The sequence below is a fragment of the Salvelinus sp. IW2-2015 genome, linkage group LG33 (genome assembly GCF_002910315.2).
Source record: "Salvelinus sp. IW2-2015 linkage group LG33, ASM291031v2, whole genome shotgun sequence".
NCBI lineage: Eukaryota > Metazoa > Chordata > Actinopteri > Salmoniformes > Salmonidae > Salvelinus > Salvelinus sp. IW2-2015.
The window spans coordinates 32,305,121-32,325,887 of record NC_036872.1 but is presented as its reverse complement, the minus strand read 5'-3'; the positions used below and the strand labels follow the sequence as shown (position 1 = coordinate 32,325,887).

Genomic DNA, 20,767 nt, shown 5'->3' with positions numbered 1-20,767 from the left:
TCGCTGTTTGTGCCACTCTCTGCAGCTTGCTGTAAGTCATGCTTCCAATGACACCATCCCCCGTAGTGTGGAGTACTTGGTACGAGAGACTTATAACTGGTTTTCAGTGTCTCCAAAGCGCAGGGAGGCCTACAAGCCATATATGAGACCATCAACTGTGGGGAGAAACCTTTACAGATAACCACGGTGTGTGCCACACGTTGGCTTTCCATTGAACCCGCGGTTTCAAGCACTTTGGACCAGTGGGAGGAGCTTAGGCTGCATTTCGCAGTCACCAAGTCCAGTGAACACTGCTACATGGCTGAGGTGTTATACTCCATGTACAGTGATCCTCAAAACATATTGTATCTGACTTTTTTGACGTCAGTGCTGGGTGAGGTACAGTTGGCAATCAAGGCTTTTGAGGGAGAGCAAGTAGATCCTCTTACGCTACTTGACAGCTTGGTTAGCCTGATCAAGTCTGTGAGCAGCAGGGTGCTGAATCCACTGGCAAATGTTGATGTACTCAAATGGCCAATAGATGGATACATCAGTCCCAAACGTTAACGCTTTTTGAGTCAAAGGCAGCTAGGCTCCACCTTGCGCCTGAGGATGAAAACAATGTCTGAAAGCGGTGTGTAGTCTTCACATCTCCCTCACTAATGAGTTGAGGTGAGACGCCGGACAACATTGAAGCATTGCAGTACACGTCAGTTTTCAATGTGGAGGAAACTCTAAAGCACAATAAGAGCCCCGGAGAAAATAGAAAAATAGCCAAGCTCCTTGGCTACTCCCCTGCAAGAGATAGACAAGATTGTTCCAGCAATGGCGTGCCATCCATCTTAGTAAATGGAATGAGACAAAAAACACAACTGGGCTTCTGGAGTGAGATTTGGAAGTTCAGGATGCAGCTGATATCAACCCGTTTCAAGAACTTGCCATGGCTGCTGTGTCTGTGTTGTCCTTGCCACACTCGAATGCTGAAGTCGAGAGAGTATTCAGCCAGAAGAGTGTGGTAAAAAGCAAACTTAGAAATCGGATGTCCTTGCAGACCCTTAACTCCATCCTGTACATTCGATATGGACTGAAGCTGTCTGGTGAGGCTTGCTATGAGCACCAGCTGCCTGATAATGCTTTGCAGCTTTTTGGCACATCAGCTGCTTACTCATTTAAGTCAGCTCCCTCAGTTGCTGAACCTGCCATAGAGAGCCTTGACCAAAATGACGATGACCCACTCTTTCTGTGAGCCAGCACAGCCTGTGTGTGTGGTGTGGAGGGGGGTCTGGGAGAATTTATTTTTTTACCTGAATTAGGGCCCGCTAGTTACCATCATTTCTCACATTGCCATTGCAGGTTTTTCTATTGTCTCTTTTGGTCCATTTAGATTGTTTAATGTAGATTGTATACAAAAAAAAAAAAAAAATGTTATGGTTAAAAATGTTAACGTTTTAACTGTGACTTGTTGTAGGCCTCCTGATGGTCCATAAGGTTAAAAACCAAACAAAAATTAAAAAAAAAAAAAAAAAAACGAAGTAACTCCGCAGAGTGTCTCTTTTGCCGGTCCCAAGCCCGGATAAAGGAGGGGGGTTGGAATTGTGACATAAAAAAAACATAACAAATGGCTTACTTGTTTAAACAAATGTGACTTGTTTCAGGAAACTAGGCGTATGTCGCGCATCACTACTTCACAGGAGAGCCATTTGAATGTAACTTTTATTAAAAATCTAAATGTGTTATTTTGGCATTAATACCTTCTGGAACATATGAACTTTCATGTGCCTTAATAACAAACTTGTATGCCATCTGTAATTACAAATACAATTGTTACATTTCGAGCCTAGTTGGTTTAGCCACAGACAGGAACCTTCCCGCTAGCCATGATTGGCTGAGATAATGAGTGGGCTGGACATACCGAGAAAAGTTCGGATTGGTCTGCCATGTAGCACGCTTCTGTCTATAACATGAGCTGGTCAGTATGTGTAGGTAACCCTTTCAAACACGGCTTTTTTGAAAGATTTCACATAGTAGAAATGCAAAGTGTTACATTCCACTTTATAAAAAACAGAGTTTTGAAATCAGTGGAATGCCCAGTGGAATTAGAGTATGATAGCTAACGAGATGAAGAAAATTCTGGCAGTTGATTGCAAATATGCAGAGGGAGTTGAAAAGAGAACAAACAGAAGGCTGTTGTTTAAAACACCTGTCTCCGGATTACATCTTCAAACTAAGGGCAACCATGGCATCCCTGACAGAGAGGGAGAAGCATCCATCCATGTATATGATAAGATAGTCTAGCTAGCTACATTTTCAGATATTATACTGTGAAGGAACATTTTATGTTTGTGATTTTCTAATAACCAATTCGACTGGGTTCATGCAAGTGACTGATTGATCGTGCCTGGGAGGAATCCTCACCATCAGTATAAGCAATTTGGCAGTACGACCAGAACATTGTTTTGAGAACCGAAAGGGGTATCTCAGTTTCAAGGTCTCAACTTGGAGAGAAGAACCCTCTTGAGGTATTGGTCGGTCATATGCATGAACCAAACGTTAATTAATTAATTATGAATTAGCAAAATTATGCAAATATAGCTTGTTTTTGAAAGCAGTATACAAGATAACTAACGGGACTGCCCCGGGGTAGCTCTCGACCGACGTGTACTAGGGTGCATTAAGTTTGTTGGAACTTCTCCAGCTTGCTGATAATAGATAATGATTCATTTAATATTGACTTCATGATTTGTAAATCATGACCCATCTTGAGTTGGGCTCTGGGATGGTGCAACTGTTGAGAAAGTGAGCTTATGGTTGTGTGGGGGTAAGGGCTGAGTGTGTATGTGTGTATCCCACAACTGTTGCGAAAGAAGAAGTAAAAGATGTAAGGTACAATAGAGGATGATCCACAGCTATATATAATACAAATCGAGGTGAGGGCAATGGAAATGCATATGGCAATTGATTTACTTCAATTCGGTAAATGGAACTGTATGCTCTTTTCAAAGAATGGATYCCAGTCGGTTCAGGSCTATGGGATACAGGGGGTCGAGGGTGGTCTGCCGGGCATTGGGATGACAAGCCATCTCGAGATGAGGCCTTTTAGCGGGTGGAATAGTAGGGACCAATTGGAGGTTTACTTAGTAGAAATGCAAATATCATGGTACAACTATATAGACACTCAATCATTATGTTACTTTTTAATAGTACGTTTACAAAAATATATTCTGATTAACAGAATGAAAGGTGTGTCTCATTATGGTAAGTGGTGAAATAAGTATAGCCAGTTACAATTGTAATGGCTTAGCAGATAATAAGAAAAGACGATCAGTATTTACCTGGCTAAAAGAGAAGGATTATAATATTTATTGTTTACAGGAAACCCATTCAACAGTTTTAGATGAAGTTTTGTGGAAAAAGAACTGGGTGGGCAAAATATATTTCTCCCATGGGCAAAGAAATTCAAAAGGGGTGATGRTCTTAATTAACAATAATTTTGATCCAAATGTGCAAATTGTCCAAACAGATCCTCARGGTAGATGGATTATTTTAAATATGTTATTGGACAATAAACAAATATGGCTTGTTAACCTATACGGTCCGAATAATGATGATCCAAGCTTCTTTGAAAATATATATAAGAATTTATCAACTCTACAAGCAACACTAGACTCTATTATTATAATGGGAGATTTTAATACGGTCTTAAATAGCTCTATAGACCGGAAAGGAAATCACACTACAAATTATCACCCTCAGGCACTTAAGGAAATCATGAATGTCATGGATATATTGGAATTAGTGGATATATGGAGACTTAAATACCCTGATTTAGTGAGATATACATGGCGGAGGCTGAATCAAGCTAGTCGTCTTGACTACTTTCTTATTCCATTCTCTCTGGCACCAAAAGTTAAAAAAGTGTTGATAGGGGATAGAATGCGGTCGGATCATCACATAATTGGCATATATATTTCTCTTACAGAATTTCCACGTGGGCGAGGATATTGGAAAWWTAATCAAAGTCTACTAGATGATAAATTGTTTAGAACTAGGACAGAAGATTTTATAACTGACTTTTTCAGACATAACATAGGTACAGCAGATCCCCTTATTGTATGGGACACTTTTAAGTGTGCCTTTAGAGGCCATGCAATTCAGTACTCATCTATAAAACAAAAGCAATTTAGATCAAAAGAGTCCATATTAACAAAGGAAATTGAAGGACTAACAGTACAGTTAGATAGCAATAAAAACGGTACCATAGAGGCACAGAATMATTTAGAGGAAAAACAAAAAGAAATGGAGGAACTTATTCAAGAAAGATCCAGTGTAATATATTATAAAAATAAAGCGAACTGGATGGAATATGGGGAAAAATGCACCAAATTCTTTTTCAATCTTCAATATAGAAATGCTACCAAAAAAAATGTATTAAAACTTGTGACAAATGATGGAGTCACGCATGATTCACCAAATGATATTTTGAAAGAGGAAGTAAAGTACTTTAAGAATATGTTTTCGTTTCAGGCTCCTCCATCTCCACTAACTGAAACTAATTGTATGKATTTTTTTCCTATTAATAATRTAAAATTAACATCTGAACAGAAAGACTCATGTGAAGGCCAAATTACAGAGGAGGAACTGCTTGTTGCAATTGGGGCCTTTAAAGATGGGAAAACTCCAGGGCTGGATGGCATACCAGTGGAAGTATACAAAACGTTTTTTGATATACTCAAAGGACCATTATTAACTTGTTTTAACCACTCCTATATAAATGGTAGATTATCAGACACACAACAAGAAGGTCTGATATCGTTATTACTGAAACAGGACCCAAGTGGTATATATAAAGATCCAGTCCAATTAAAAAATTGGAGACCTCTTACACTTCAGTGTTGTGATGCAAAAATCCTAGCAAAATGCTTGGCGCATAGAATAAAAAAAGTTTTGTCAGATATTATTCATCCTAATCAGACAGGTTTTTTACATGGACGATACATTGGAGATAATATAAGGCAAGTACTGGAAACAATAGAACACTATGAGATATCGGGGACACCAGGCCTGGTTTTCATAGCTGATTTTGAAAAGGCTTTTGATAAAGTACGACTGGAGTTTATATATAAATGCCTAGAATATTTCAATTTTGGGGAATCTCTTATAAAATGGGTTAAAATTATGTATAGTAACCCTAGGTGTAAAATAGTAAATAATGGCTACATYTCAGAAAGTTTTAAACTATCTAGAGGAGTAAAACAAGGTTGTCCACTATCGGCATATCTATTTATTATTGCCATCGAAATGTTAGCTGTTAAAATTAGATCAAACATTAATATTAAAGGATTAGAAATCCATGGCTTAAAAACTAAGGTGTCATTGTACGCTGATGATTCATGTTTTTCTTTTTGAAAACCCCACACTTCCTAGAAAGTTCCCTCTCAATAGCGACTCCTTCATTAGACAGGGAACCATCTCATAAACTTTGGCTATCCTCTCTGGATTAAACCAAATTATGATAAATTGTACCATATTACGTATGGATCACTAAAAAATACACATTTATATATGCCATGTAGTTTTACCAATTAAATGGTCTGGAGTCGGGCAGATTTGCATCACTTACTTACTGGTATAAATATGATATTCCACAACAGAATAGTAATATCCATTGATTCTCACCTCCCATATCATAAATTTTTCTGTATAGAAGTAGTTTTAGCTACCAAAATAGATAAGATCTCTGTTACCATGGACAAGGACAAATATCCTGTCTATTTGTGGATAAAAAATCACCTCTGGATTAACTCTTTATCCACTTGTAACGTGCCTAATTCACAAAAAGCTCCGCACCTATACACATTTCACAATCCTACTGCATACTTACCACCGAAGCACACAACAAACAGGAAAATCATGTTATCTCTCCCTCCTGCGTTATGATCCCCTTACCATTTTCTCTTCAGTTTTTTTTTCATTCTCCCTCCTGCTTTCACACTTCTTCTTAGTTACCTATTTTCATAAGGTTATCTCACTCTCCTTCCATGTTCTGTTTACGAGTCTTATTTTCCACTCAAACTCCGCCCCATCTATTACTTCTCAACATCATCCATTTCGACTTTTTTTCTTTTTTTTGATTATATTTTTTTCCTCTCACTGTGCTGATGCCTTCGATAGCTAAAAGACCTATGAACCTCCTATACTATCCCATAGAGCTTCTATAGATTGTAATTAAAAAAGAAAAATATTAAATCATTTTTACAGCCTAACATATTATATTATTGCGATTTATTATGATTGATGACTATGCTTTGCAAATTCATGGCCCTTTGTGCCAGTAATTGCCTATCTTGTAGCGTACAACGTCTTCTAACGCAGATAAGTGTTTAGCCAAATTCCTTCGCTCGAGTGTCCTGGACCTCTGGTGGGACTCCTAAAAATCAATGGTACATACAATTATGGACAATACCAAAATAATTATCTAATGACTCTGCACTCTCTCTCAATCAACAGAATCTGCAGAGCTTGGGAAATTGATGTATACAAACACCACAAACATAATATGATAGAAACATTCTATTAGTTTGCAAGAATTTTATTCCATGTACTAGTATATATTTTAATTGGAAAAAACGTGCGGCAAAGGTGCCTAGATTAAAATTGAATCCAAAAGGGGCCTAGTTGTTTTCGCCTGATTATTTCTATAATAATCGTCAAATATTGAACACAATTCGTGTGACCGATGGCGGACAGGATAGGAGAGGAATTATTAAATATTAAAGCAAATTAGACCTCTCACTAAAGGCATCAGTCACTACAAACTCAGTTTTGAATGTATACTTAAATCGCAAACTGGTTCTCTAGTAAATTTGTGATACGCGTAATGTCCTCCGATCTATATTGTCAAAGGAAGTGCCTTTTCCCCTTTATTTCAGATTACACGTGCTCACTTTCGGTGTTTGAAAAGGAAACCAATTCTAGCCAAAATAGTATCTTATTTTTTAAAACAAGCTTAGAAAGTTGGGTGCAATTTCAGTTTAAGGATCACACGCGTGGTTAATAGGCTGAGACAAAATGTTACAAACAAATTATTGTAGGTTAACATTTCAATAATTTAGTATGATAATTAAAAAAACCTGTATTTAATTGAAAGAAATGTTTAAAAAAGGTTATTAAATTTTTATTGTGAGTGATGTTCATATAAATAGGGACTGGGTCGAAGATTATGTACACATTGCAGCTAACACAGACATATGGAAAAGTCTGGCTCTACCGCAAAATTAACAACCAATTAATTGACCATTCCACACAAAATGAAGAGGCAAGTAGAAGGGAGGTAAAAAAAGTATAGTAAGGAACTTCGTATGTGTTCGCCCTGTATTAAAAGAACTATCGTAAGAATGGATATAAGTCATAACATAGATGTAAGACCAGTTTCATTTGTAGGTCAACGCTTTGGTAAATAAGTATTGCAAAAAAACATTGAATTCATGAGAGACCAAACTATCATTGTTGGCCGAGATCATAAAATAATGCAAAATAGTTGGAAGAGAGATTTTCGATGTACCCATTCCATGGCACATGGTTATGAATTGATACGCAAAACAACGCCGGATTCAAAACTTCGAATTTTTCAATTTAAATTACTGTACAAAATTCTTGCAACTAATAGAATGGTATATATATATGGGTATACAATCTTCCCACTCTGCAGATTCTGTCTGTGAGGAGGCAGAGTCATTAGATAATTTATTTTGGTATTGTCCATATGTAGCTCGTTTTTGGTCACAGGTCCAGGAATGGCTGAAGAATTGCAACATTTGCCTAAAACTAACGCTACAAGATAGCAATACTGGGGGATTTGAAAACCATAGTCAATCAATCAAATATATAATAATTATTTTGGCAAAGATGTTTTTTTTTTATTTACAATCTTGAGCTATGAGAATAGGAAGGTTCAAGTCTTTTTGTGAAGCATCACAGCACAGTTGAAAAATATGTATGAAATAAAAATCCGAAATGGATGATGTTGGAAGATAGATGGGAGGGTTGGTGGAACTGAAGGGTGGGACTATAAACAAGATAAACAATTTAGGGCATACGGGATCTGTGAAAGTGTTATGTGCGGAGCTTTTGTGAAATAGCACAGTTACAAGTGGAAATAAAATTGGATGACACAAGAAATAGAGGAAGGACTAAGAACAAATAAGAGAGAACTATGTAAAGTGGACTGTGTCTGTAATGTATAAATTGAAGGTAAAAGCAGAAGTGTTTATAAGTTTACTCCAATTGGGGGATTGGTGGTAGGGTCGCGGGGAATAATAATAAAGGCATATTCTTTAAAAAAGTATGTATGTCTATATAGGTATGTGTATGTATATATGTGTATAGGTATGCATACGTGTATGGATATATATATTTACCCMAAAAAATATGGGGGAATGGAAATGATGCAGACAATTACATTGGAAGCAACATTCTTTCCGCAATACTAAGCTGATCCACCCCTAAAAGGAAAAAAAATAAAAATAAAAATATTGACTTCAGGTGTCCCTGGTGGTAATTTCCACGACAATACGTTTTAATTTCAAGTTAAAGCTTACAACGTTACGTGTGTGATCTGTGTAGTAATATTATTTGTAGCTCATAGCCATTTGCATTTCTAGTTATAGCCTAATGTTAGCTAGCTGGCTAACATTGTTACCTGGTTGGTTAGCTACCTGCAGATTCATGCAGGGTAGTAACGTTATGAGTTGGGATTATGGTTCATTGTTTAACTAGCTAGCTACATGTCTTAACAAAAGACTCCACTATGCAAGTAACCATTTCACTACACCTTCTATATCCTGTGCATGTGACAAATAAACATAGATTATATTTGATATATTATGTGTTGACCATAGACGGTAATGTGAAGAACATAACCTGCACCAAAGTCAAATTGGTACAGTATATTTATGTTAGGCCAACGAGAGTGTCCAAGTTCTATAATTCTCCGGTAGAATGCCCTGCTTTTATTTAGTCACACTCACAACCATCAGCTATTTTCTGTCATTGGCTCGCCATTAACTTGTAAATAATGATTTTGTTGTGAGTTTATTTTCCTGTTATAATGAAGACAAATGAACTAAAATGAAGACGTTGTCAGCTATATGATATGATCATTATTTGAACTGGTTAGCCAGCTAACTTAACATTAGCTAGCTAGCTAACAAGCTAGAAACTAACCAAACATTAGCTAGCTAGCTACAAGCTAGAAACTAACCAAACATTAGCTAGCTAGCTAACAAGCTAGAAACTAACCAAACATTAGCTAGCTAGCTACAAGTTAGAAACTAACCAAACATTAGCTAGCTAGCTACAAGCTAGAAACTAACCAAACATTGTTTAGAAAGTTGCTTTTAGTTGCGTGGTTTTCTAGATTGACATATACTAAATTCATTTTAAACAGGTGGGGTGTTAAAATACACTAGTTATGCTATTTTGGACCACCAGGCTGCTGATGTCATACAGCCTGTAGTTTTTGTGTTTACACTTTTTATGGAGTAGAGTAGTATAGTAGAGGCCTGAGGGCACACGATATGTTGTAAAATCTGTTTTGAATGTATTCATGCTTTTAAAATGTATAACTGCCTTTATTTTGCTGGACCCCAGGAATAAATACAAAATATCCATAATAAATACAAATACAAAAACCCCATAATGACAAAGCAAATAGTCTTCTAGAATTTTTTGCAAATGTATTAATAACAAAAAATGGAAATAAAACATTTACATAATTATTCAGACCCTTTACTCAGTACTTGTTGAAGCACCTTTGGCAGCGATTAGAGCCTTGAGACTTCTTCAGTATGACGCATCAAGCTTGGCACACCTGTATTTGGGGAATTTCTCCCATTCTTCTCTGCAGATCCTCTCAAGCTCTGTCAGGTTGGATGGTGAGTGTCGCTGCACAGCTATTTTCAGGTCTCTCCAGGGATGTTCCATCGGGTTCAAGTCCTGGCTCTGTCTGGGCCACTCGAGGACATTCAGAGACTTGTCCCGAAGCCACTTCTGCGTTGTCTTGGTTGTGTGCTTAGGGTCGTTGTCCTGTTGGAAGATGAACCTTCACCCCAGTATGAGGTCCTGAGCGCTCTGGAGCAGGTTTTCATCAAGGATCTCTCTGAACTTTGCTCTGTTCATCTTTCCCTCCATCCTGACTAGTCTCCCAGTCCCTGCCTCTGAAAAACATCCCAACAGCATGCTGCTGACACGTTTCACCTTAGGAATGCTGCCAGGTTTCCTCCAGATGTGACGCTTGGCATTCAGGCCAAAGAGGCCAATAATGGTTTATCAGACCAGAGAATCTTGTTTCTCATGGTCTGACAGTCCTTTAGGTGGCTTCCGTCTGGCCACTCTACCATAAAGGCCTGATTGGTGGAGTGCTGAAGAGATGGTCGTCCTCCTGGAAGGTTCTTCCATCTCCACAGAGGAACCCTGAGCTCTGTCAGAGTGATCATTGGGTTTCTTGGTCACCTCCCTGGCCAAGGCCCTTCTCCCCCGATTGTTCAGTTTGGCCGGGCGGCCAGCTCTAGCAAGAGTCTTCATTTTATTTTTTTATTTTTTTATTTTTTTTGGGGGGGTTGGATCAGCTTAATCTTGCGGAAAGAATGTTGCTTCCAATGTAATTGTCTGCATCATTTCCAATCCCCCATATTTTTTTGGGTAAATATATATATCCATACACGCATGCATACATATACACATATATACATACACATACCTATATAGACATACATACTTTTTTAAAGAATATACCTTTATTATTATTCCCCGCACCCTACCACCGATCCCCCAATTGGAGTAAACTAATAAACACTTCTGCTTTTACCTTCAATTTATACATCTTATACCCATCTTACAGACACAGTCCACTTTACAATAGTTCTCTTATTTGTTCTTAGTCCTTCCTCTATTTCTGTTGTCCATCCAATTTTATTTCCACTTGTAACTGTGCTATTTCACAAAAGCTCCGCACCTATACACATTTCACAGATCCCGTATGCCCTACATTGTTTATCTTGTTATTAGTCCCACCCTTCAGTTCCACTCAACCCCTCCCATCTATCTTCCAACATCATCCATTTCGGATTTTTATTTGCCATATATTTTTCAACTGTGCTGTGATGCTTCACAAAAGACTTGAACCTTCCTATTCTCATAGCTTCTATAGATTGTAAATTAAAAATAAACATTTTTGCTAAAATAATTATTATATTATTGATTGATTGACTATGGCTTTTCAAATCCCCCAGTATTGCTATCTGTAGCGTTAGTTTTAGGCAAATGTTGCAATTCTTCAGCCATTCCTGGACCTGTGACCAAAAACGAGCTACATATGGACAATACCAAAATAAATGATCTAATGACTCTGCCTCCTCACAAGCGAATCTGCAGAGCTGGGAAGATTGTATACCCCATATATATAACATTCTATTAGTTGCAAGAATTTTGTACAGTAATTTAAATTGAAAAATTCGAAGTTTTGAATCCGGCGTTGTTTTGCGTATCAATTCATAAACCATGTGCCATGGAATGGGTACATCGAAAATCTCTTCCCAACTATTTTGCAATTTATATGGCACAGCTGTCAGTTTTTTGGTCCTTAAATGAAATTTGTATATATTTTTATTTATCACACTTTTCTTTAACCATTTATGTTCTTTAATACAGGGCCGACATACAAGTTCCTTACTTTTTTCCCCTTCTACTTGCCTCTTCCATTTTTGTGGTAATGCTGCAATTAACTTGGTTGTAATTTTGGGTAGAGCAGACTTTTCCATATGTCTGTGTTAGCTGCATGTGTGACATAACTCCACCAGTCCTATTTATGAATCATTCACAAAAATTATACCTTTTTTTAAACATTTCTTCAATAAATACAGTTTTTTTATCAATTACTATATTTGAATTTAACCACAATATTTGTTTGTACTATTTGTTCCGTCCTTTCAGGTGGATTAAACTGAAATTGCAACCAACTTTCTAGGCTTGTTAAAAAATAAGGATATTTTGGAGATTATTTCCTTTTCAAACAACCGAAAGTGAGCAGGTGTGTATCTGAATAAAGGGGAAAAAGGCCTTCTTGAATATAAGGATGAGACATTCGTACCAATTTACTAGAGAACAGTTTGGATTTAAGTATAACTTTTGTATGACTGATGCCTTTAGTGAGAGGTCTAATGCTTTAATATTTAATATTTCCTGCCCTCCGAATATATTCGTTATATAAATAGGCCCTTTTAATTTTAATCTGGCTTGCCGTTCCACAATAAAATGGAATATTTTTGTTCATATAATTTAAAAAGCAGGTCACTAGGTGTAGGCAAAACCATAAGCAATAGGTAAACTGTGATATGACTAAAGAGTTATCAAGGGTGATTTTTCCGACAAATAGACAGGTATTTTCCTTTCAATGGTAGCAAGATCTTATCTATTTTTGCTAACTTTCTATAAAAATTTATTGGAGTGAGATCCATTTCTTTCTTTTGGGATTTTTATACCGAGTATGTTCCACATCTCCGTCAGACCATTTAATTGGTAAACTACATGGCAGCATAAAATGTGTTATTTTTAGTGATCCAATACGTGAATATGGTACTTTATCATAATTTGGTTTTAATCCAGAGAGGATAGCAAGGTATCTAGATCCTCTATGAGGCCCTGGAGGGACTCTAGTTGTGGTTTTTTAAAAGAAAAAATGAATATCAGCGTACAATGACCCTTAGTTTTTAAGCCCACGGAATTTTCTAATCCCTTAATATTAATGTTTGATCTAATTTTAACAGCTAACATTTCGATGGCAATAATAAATAGATATACCGATAGTGGACAACCTTGTTTTTATCCTCTAGATAGTTAAAACTTTCTGAGATGTAGCCATTATTTACTATTTTACACCTAGGGTTACTATACATACTTTTTTAACCCATTTTATAAGAGATTCCCCAAAATTGATATTCTAGGGATTTATATATAAACCTCCAGTCGTACTTTATCAAAAGCCTTTTCAAAATCAGCTATGAAAACCAGGCTGGTGTCCCTGATATTTTCAATAGTGTTCTATGTTTCCAGTACTTGCCTTATATTATCTCCAATGTATCGTCCTGTAAAAACCTGTCTGATTAGGATGAATAAATTCTGACAAAACTTTTTTTATTTCTAGCGCCAAGCATTTTGCTAGGATTTTTGCATCACAACACTGGAAGTGTAAGAGGTTCCAATTTTTTTAATTGGACTGGATCTTTATATAACCACTTGGGTCCTGTTTCAGTAATAACGATATCAGACCTTCTTGTTGCGTGTCTGATAATCTACCATTTATATAGGAGTGGTTAAAACAAGCTAATAATGGTCCTTTGAGTATATCAAAAAAAAGTTTTGTATACTTCCACTGGTAATGCCATCCAGCCCTGGAGTTTTCCCATCTTTAAAGGCCCCAATTGCATCAAGCAGTTCCTCCTCTGTAATTTGGCCTTCAACATGATCCTTTCCCTGTACAGATGTTAATTTTACATTATTAATAGGAAAAAAATCCATACAATTAGTTTCAGTTAGTGGAGATGGAGGAGCCTGAAACGAAAACATATTCTTAAAGTACTTTACTTCCTCTTTCAAAATATATTTTGGTGAATCATGCGTGACTCCATCATTTGTAACAAGTTTTAATACATTTTTTTTGGTAGCATTTCTATATTGAAGATTGAAAAATAATTTGGTGCATTTTTCCCCATATTCCATCCAGTTCGCTTTATTTTTATAATATATTACACTGGATCTTTCTTGAATAAGTTCTAGCAAGAGTCTTTGTGGTTCCAAACTTCTTCCATTTAAGAATGATGGAGGTCACTGTGTTCTTCGGGACCTTCAATGCTGCAGACATTTTTTGGTACCCTTCCCCAGATCTGTGCCTCAACACAATCCTGCCTCGGGGCTCTACGGACAATTCCTTCGACCTCTTGGCTTGGTTTTTGCTCTGACATGCACACACAGGTGTGTGCCTTTCCAAATCATGTCCAATCAATTGCATTTACCACAGGTGGACTCCAATCAAGTTGTAGAAACAGGATGCATCTGAACACAATTTTGAGTCGTATAGCAATGGGTCTGAATACTTACATAAATGAACTATTTCTGTGTGTGTGAATACTTTCCGAATGCACTGCATGGTACTTACCATTTGTATACTGTGCTTGTTTTGTGTTACAGTTTTACACTTCTAATTAAATCTACCAAAGATATCTCTGGCCTGGTTCTTGGAAGATGTAGTGTTTAAGAGTACATGCTACTGTACTAAAAAAGCGCTCAATGGTAGCAAGACTTTAGTGAGGACAGCACAAGGGGGTATGTTCTATGTTTAATTTCAAAATAATTGATGGCAGAAAATAATGAAAATATTGACATACATATCACAAACACTCATGGTCTCTGTACAAAGAAATATACATGCAAAAGTAAATAAACAAATAATGTGAAATAAAACCATTTAAAATCATAATACATATGTATAAAAAAGGATGAGATGGGACAAAAAAATACATCCAATCCATATTCTCATGTTTCAACCTTTGTACAACTTCACAAAAATGGATTAATAAATAAATTAAAGGACATTCATTGTATGGGACTGTACAGGTGATCTGACAATGGGCCTCTCGCTCTCTCCCTTCACCTCTCCCACAGCATCCCTATCTCTCATCTAGAAAGAAATAACCCAGTTTTGCATGTTCCTAACAGACAAATCAATATACTTCCCTAACAGCAGGGACTGAACACTGGGCCTCTTCTGAGAAACTGGTAGAAAAGAAACAAATCAAAAATCAACTACATCGATCTAGCCATAAGTGTCATGTAGAGTGCGACGCCAGAAGATTAGGTTACCTAGGAAGTGATAACCATAGAACTATAATGTCTTATGGAGACACTCAAACTGGCCACCAGTCCAACCATTATGGCTCCATTGACCTGAATTGGGAGAGCTGTTCTACTCATTCTAATTCTATGGTGATAAGTTAACACCCCAATAGGGTTATAGGTCAAATAAAGAGGACTACCACCAGTGGAGCTTGCAGTACCAAGTACATGCTTTTATCTCCATGTATTACATGTACAACAGATGTCTTCATAAATAGTTGCATAAAATGTTAAAACTGCAACAATGCACATGATAAGAATGGGGGAAACATAGCATCCAGTGAGTGCATTTAGATAATTCTGTCTTCCTCTTCCTCATTCACTTTCCATCTGATTGGCTATATCTGCTGCCACTCAGGCTCGGTCGCTCAATTGGCGATCTACTACATTTAATTTGCAGGATTCTTTAGTCTCGCCTCCAAGAACATCCTCAGAAGCAGGCGGCCAGTTTGAAACGGGAGGGACAGAAGGCAGTTAGAGTCTATTTACAAAGTAAGGCTTAAACATCTTAAATCTGCGCAACACAATTTTTGTTTTAGTAAAAGCAAAAACAAATAATTTTCTGTTGAGAAGACAATGCAGCAGTCAGCAGAATCTCTATAGTTACTTGCAACATGGTCGTCGTCATGGTTTTTTAGATTAAGTATGTAAGCGCAGCAATCGAAAAGCTCTGATTGGACATAAAACTGTCTCAATAAAGTGGAGGAGCTCAGTCATTGGATGAGTCCTCTCCGGGCTCTAAAGTAGCGTAGCGACTTTCCACTGCTGAGCATTTTCTTCAATCTTGTTTTTTTTTTCAAATACATTTTTGAAAAGTTGTGGACAATGTTCTCTCTATACATTGGTTCTTTAAGAAAGGGGGTGTCCCAACAGTCTTTGAGTCATATATTGTAAAAGCACAAAAACAAAACCCCTCTTTCTCCGTCTCTGGCAACAAGAGAGAAGGGATAGTTGCTATGTGTGCTAACACCATCTTCCTTAGCAATTCTCCTCTGAAAGCTCAGTTTGTTTGTTTGTTCAGGGATAAAATCCTCCACACGATAAAGATCGATCAAGAGGCTCTCTGTTGATCAATTGCCTCTCAGTAAGATAGAGGGAAAATAAGTTCATTTTGAGTGTAAAGCAGCAAGCAGCAGTAGACTGGCGATGACATTGCATCACCCTTGTTTTGATTGGCTGAGAACTCAATGTGTGTTCTCTCAGGGAAAAGTGATTGGCTAAGGACCTCTACGCCTACAGGCATCATGTTTTGATTGGTTGAAGGACCACAGGATGTTTTGTTTTTTAAACCACAACATATCTGAAAGAGAATGAGATCAGCGAATTTCATTTAATTTCTTTGAGATGTCCAGTCCCAAATCAATCTCTAGACCCTACCCCTCTAGTCACTTAATGTAGATCTGAAAGGATTGGATAGGTCTAAGCAATATGGTTCTATCTATACCGTCTTCACCTTGTCCTCTGATATGATAGGTGGAAATAATATTACTCACACCTATCCAATCCTCTAAGATCTACACAAGCAACTAGTGGGTGGGAAGCTAGGACCCCATTTGGGACGGGACCAGAGGAGGCTGGTGGGAAGAGCCATAGAATGACAGGCTCATTGTAATGTCTGAAATGGAATCAATGAAACAGAGTCAAACATGTTATTTCCATTTGTTTGATGTGTTTATTACTATTGAATTGATTCCATTCCAGGCATTACAATGATCCCATCTTCCTATAGCTCCTCCCACCAGCCTCCTCTGGACTGGACGTTCTCTCCTTCCAGCCAGGGTTAGGGTGGTTGGGAATGGGAATCTCTCTCCAACCCTCGCTCAGGCCCGTGGCTGTAACCGGCTCTGTAGGAAGCTCTGTACCCCTCCGATGGGCTTGGTGTCTGTCTGGTGCTTCCTTCTGTCTATGAACAGCACCAGACGAGATGTGTCCAGACACCCCCCCTCCACCCTACCCTGTCCCTGGTCGTCTGCTAACCTGGCCTGGCCCTGAACCCAGGACTCCTGCAGACACAGCCCAGCCGGAGGCCTCCTTGCAGGGTCAGCCCTCAGCAGCAGGCAGACGAACTCCCGGGCCCCCTGGGTGACGCCCTGGAAGTAGTGGTGGGGGAAGCTGAAGTCTAGCCGGCAAATGTTCAGACACGTCTCCTCCACGCTCTCATCCAGGAAGGGCGATGCCCCACTCAGGAGGACGTAGGTCACAACCCCAAGGCTCCAGAGGTCAGAGGTCAGGGCGGCGGGCTCCCCCACGACCAGCTCGGGGGAGGCGAACTCGGGGCTGCCCAGGAGAGGGTGGACGTAGTGGGCACTGTTGAGCTGGATGGCGTCCCCGAAGTCAGTCAGTTTGACCACGGGCTGGCCGGACGAGGTGTGGGACACCAACAGGTTCTCAGGCTGGAGGAAGAGAGGGAGAAAGAGGAGGAAGGAGAAGGAGGGAGGTGGAGAGCGATATTGGGGAGGGAGACAGAGTATAAATAAGAGGTATAGAAAAGAGAGAAGGGGAAAGAGAGATAGAAAAGAGAGGGGAGAGAGTATAAATAGGAGCTATAGAAGTGAGAGAAAGAGAGGAAGATGAGGACTACAACAGTACCTTTAAGTCCAGATGGGCTATCCTACAGTTGTGGAGGTAATGTAAAGCTTCTAGGATGTTCCGTAGGTAGCTGGCCACTTTCTCCTCAGTCAGATTCCCCCAGCTCACAATGTAGTCCAGGAGACGACCCTGATCAACCCTGCAGAGAGATCGAGGCACATACACGGTCCAGGTTTAGATGACAGCAGATTTGTGAGAATGTTAAATGTTACTGTGTGTGTAACTCACATCTCCATGACCAATGCGTAGCTGCTGGGGGTCTCGTACGTGTCCAGCAGTGTGACCAGGTGTGTGTGTTGTAGTCGCTGTAGCAGGCTGAGCTCCTGGGTCACCTGGTCTCTTTTCATCAGCTTCTTATTAACCAGCTTGACCGCCACCGTGCGTTTGGTCGACTTGTGTTCGCAACGCTTGACCACAGAGAACCGGCCTCTGTGGAGAGAGTAGGTACAGTTGGGTAAACAGACAAACACACACACAGCTAGGAGTGATAGGAGAAGAGATGTGTAATGTACCTGCCCAGCTCTGCCACCTCAGTGTAGTGGGACTCAAAGTTGTCCTTCCAGCTCACCCTGACCCCATCACTGGACACAACTACACAGACAAGGGGAATAGTCAAATACAGGGAAAGAGGGAGAGAGTTTGTGTGAAAATTCAACAGAAGCATGCGAGTGCGGGATTACACTACAGTACTGTGGGAATATGTTTGTGCAAATGTGTGTGTGTTTGTGTGATGTCTCACCTAGCACTCTGAGGCTGGCTGATGATGTCACAGAGCCAAGGTCGTTAGCGGCAACGCAGGTGTAAACACCGTCGTCCTCCGAAGACACGCCTACTATCCTCAGGGTTGCCTCACCAGTCTCACTGTCTCACACACACACACACACACACACACACACACACACACACACACACACACACACACACACCACAACACACACTCACAACACACACACACGTATTCAATTTGAACTGTTTCACTGTCACATTTACATTACACATTTTAACAGCCAATAACCTTACTGTTTCACAGTCACATTTACTTGAATATGATAATACAATGCCTTCAGAAAGTAGTCACACCCCTAGACCTTTTCCACATTTTGTTGTGTTACAGCCTGCATTTAAATTGAGGTTGTGTCACTGGCCCATAATAACCCATAATGTCAAAGTAGAATTATGTTTTAAAAACTTTTTACAAAGTAATAAAAAATGAAAAGCTGAAATGTCTTGAGTCAATAAGTATTCAACCCCTTTGTTATGGCAAGACTAAATAAGTTCAGGATTAAAACATTTACTAAACAAGTCACATTATACATTGCATGGACTCACTCTGTGTGCAATAATAGTATTTAACATGATTTTTGAATCACTACCTCTTCTCTTTACCCCACACATACAATTATCTGTAAGGTCCCTCATTTATCAATATTGCGTAGAAACTATTCTAAAATACACTTCATGGCCAAAAGTATGTGGATACATGCTCGTCGAACATGGAGTTGGTTCCCCCTGCTATAACAGCCTCCATTCTTCTGGGAATGCTTTCCACTAGATGTGCAGGCCAGTCAAATTCTTCCACACCAATCTCAACAAATCATTTCTGTATGGACCTCGCTTTGTGCACGGGGCATTGCCATGTTGAAACAGGAAAGGGCCTTCGCCAAACTGTTGCCACAAAGTTGGAAGCACAGAATCATCTAGAATGTCATTGTCATGCTAAAGCGTTAAGATTTCCTTTCACTGGAACTAAGGGGCCTAGCCGGAACCATGAAAAACAGCCTCAGACCATTATTCTTCCTCCACCAAACTTTACAGTTGGCACTATGCATTGTGGCAGGTAGCATTTTCCTGGCATCTGCCAAATCCAGATTAGTCTGTCGGACTGCCAGATGGTGGTGAAGCGTCCAATGGCGCTGAGCTTTACACTCCAGCCAATGCCTGGCATTGCGCATGGTGATCTTAGGCTTTACATGGCTGCTTGGCCATGTAAACCCATTTCACGAAGCTCCCAACGAACAGTTGCCGACGTTGCTTCCAGAGGCAGTTCGGAACTCGGTAGTGAGTGTTGCAACCAAGGACAGACGATTTTTACGCACTACACGCTTCTGCACTCGGCAGTCTCGTTCTGTGAGCTTGTGTGGCCTACCAGTTCATGGCTGAGCTGTTGTAGCTCCTAGACGTTTCCACTTCACAATAACAGCACTTACAGTTGACCAGGGCAGCTCTAGCAGGGCAGACATTTGCTGAAGTGACTTGTTGGAAAGGTGGCATCCTATGATGATGTTGTTCTCACCCTGGTGTATGACCTTGGCTATTTGCATTTCGAAATGCTCCTAATTAACCATATAGGGTCAAAATCATATAGTTAAAGCCCATGGGGAATATACAGTACTACGCGATACCATGAAATACCACCGCGCAACCAACTTCAGAGACTGAAATAGAGGTGCTAGTGTCAGAGTTTGAGTACAACCAAAAGGTTATATTTGGCTCGCTCAGTTGTGGGTTGACCAGTAAAAATAAAAACATAGCTACAAAGAGAGGACCATTAGGACAATTCAAGTTGCTTTAGCAATGGCAAATTTACTTCAAATGAGTAGGCACCACTCACCAGTAAGCCATTCATCCTCAACAGCTCCCTCCTGTAGGAATATAGGTTAACATTGCTGTTCTACAGAATGAACGAGTCGTGCGTTCCACCTGGCCACCTGGCCACCACATTCAGAAGCATTTTTCCACCTGAACATTAAGAGTGGGAGCCTTTTCTGTTCACATAGTTGAACTCGTTTTGGGATGGTGCTTTGATGGCGATGTGGGTGCCGTCTATTGCTCCGTTCTTATTTGGGAACCCATTGATGGCAAAGAAACTCCTCTTGATTTCAATCTGTTGTGCGATGGTGTATGGAAATTGTACGTTACAGTTCATTTAAGTGATAATTGCCTCCCAAACGGCTCATCGAGGGATGTGAGCTGCCGATCGGCAAGCTCCCGCTGAAAAGTGCCCATTGCCAAAAACCAGAGGATGGATAGCACTTTGATGTGCACCGGAATKACATGTTTCCCTTTCTAAAGTAGGTCTTAAATACTCCAAAAATCCTATACGATTGGTTTTATGAAATTATATCTGATGAGCCAATCTGTACTTTCTGTAACAACAAAAAAAGATTCTGCAAATCTTCTAACAGAGTAAGATCAGACATTTCTCATTCGATTTCCCATTATCTCAGTCTTTTATAGTATTTCAACAATKGTT

General features: G+C 39.3%; 2 protein-coding genes across 2 annotated transcripts in view; one reads left to right on the top strand and one right to left on the bottom strand.

Moving 5' to 3' along the window:
- Window positions 1-20,767, top strand: part of efna5b (ephrin-A5b) — a 455,881-nt gene that overhangs the window by 293,673 nt on the left and 141,441 nt on the right.
- Window positions 14,357-20,767, bottom strand: part of LOC111958061 (triple functional domain protein-like) — an 88,649-nt gene continuing 82,238 nt past the window's right edge. Inside the window, 5 exon segments of the mRNA XM_070437091.1 lie at window positions 14,357-17,318; window positions 17,515-17,653; window positions 17,743-17,943; window positions 18,027-18,105; window positions 18,254-18,375. Of these exon segments, the coding sequence (XP_070293192.1) occupies window positions 16,746-17,318; window positions 17,515-17,653; window positions 17,743-17,943; window positions 18,027-18,105; window positions 18,254-18,375 (1,114 nt within the window). The 3' untranslated portion in view covers window positions 14,357-16,745.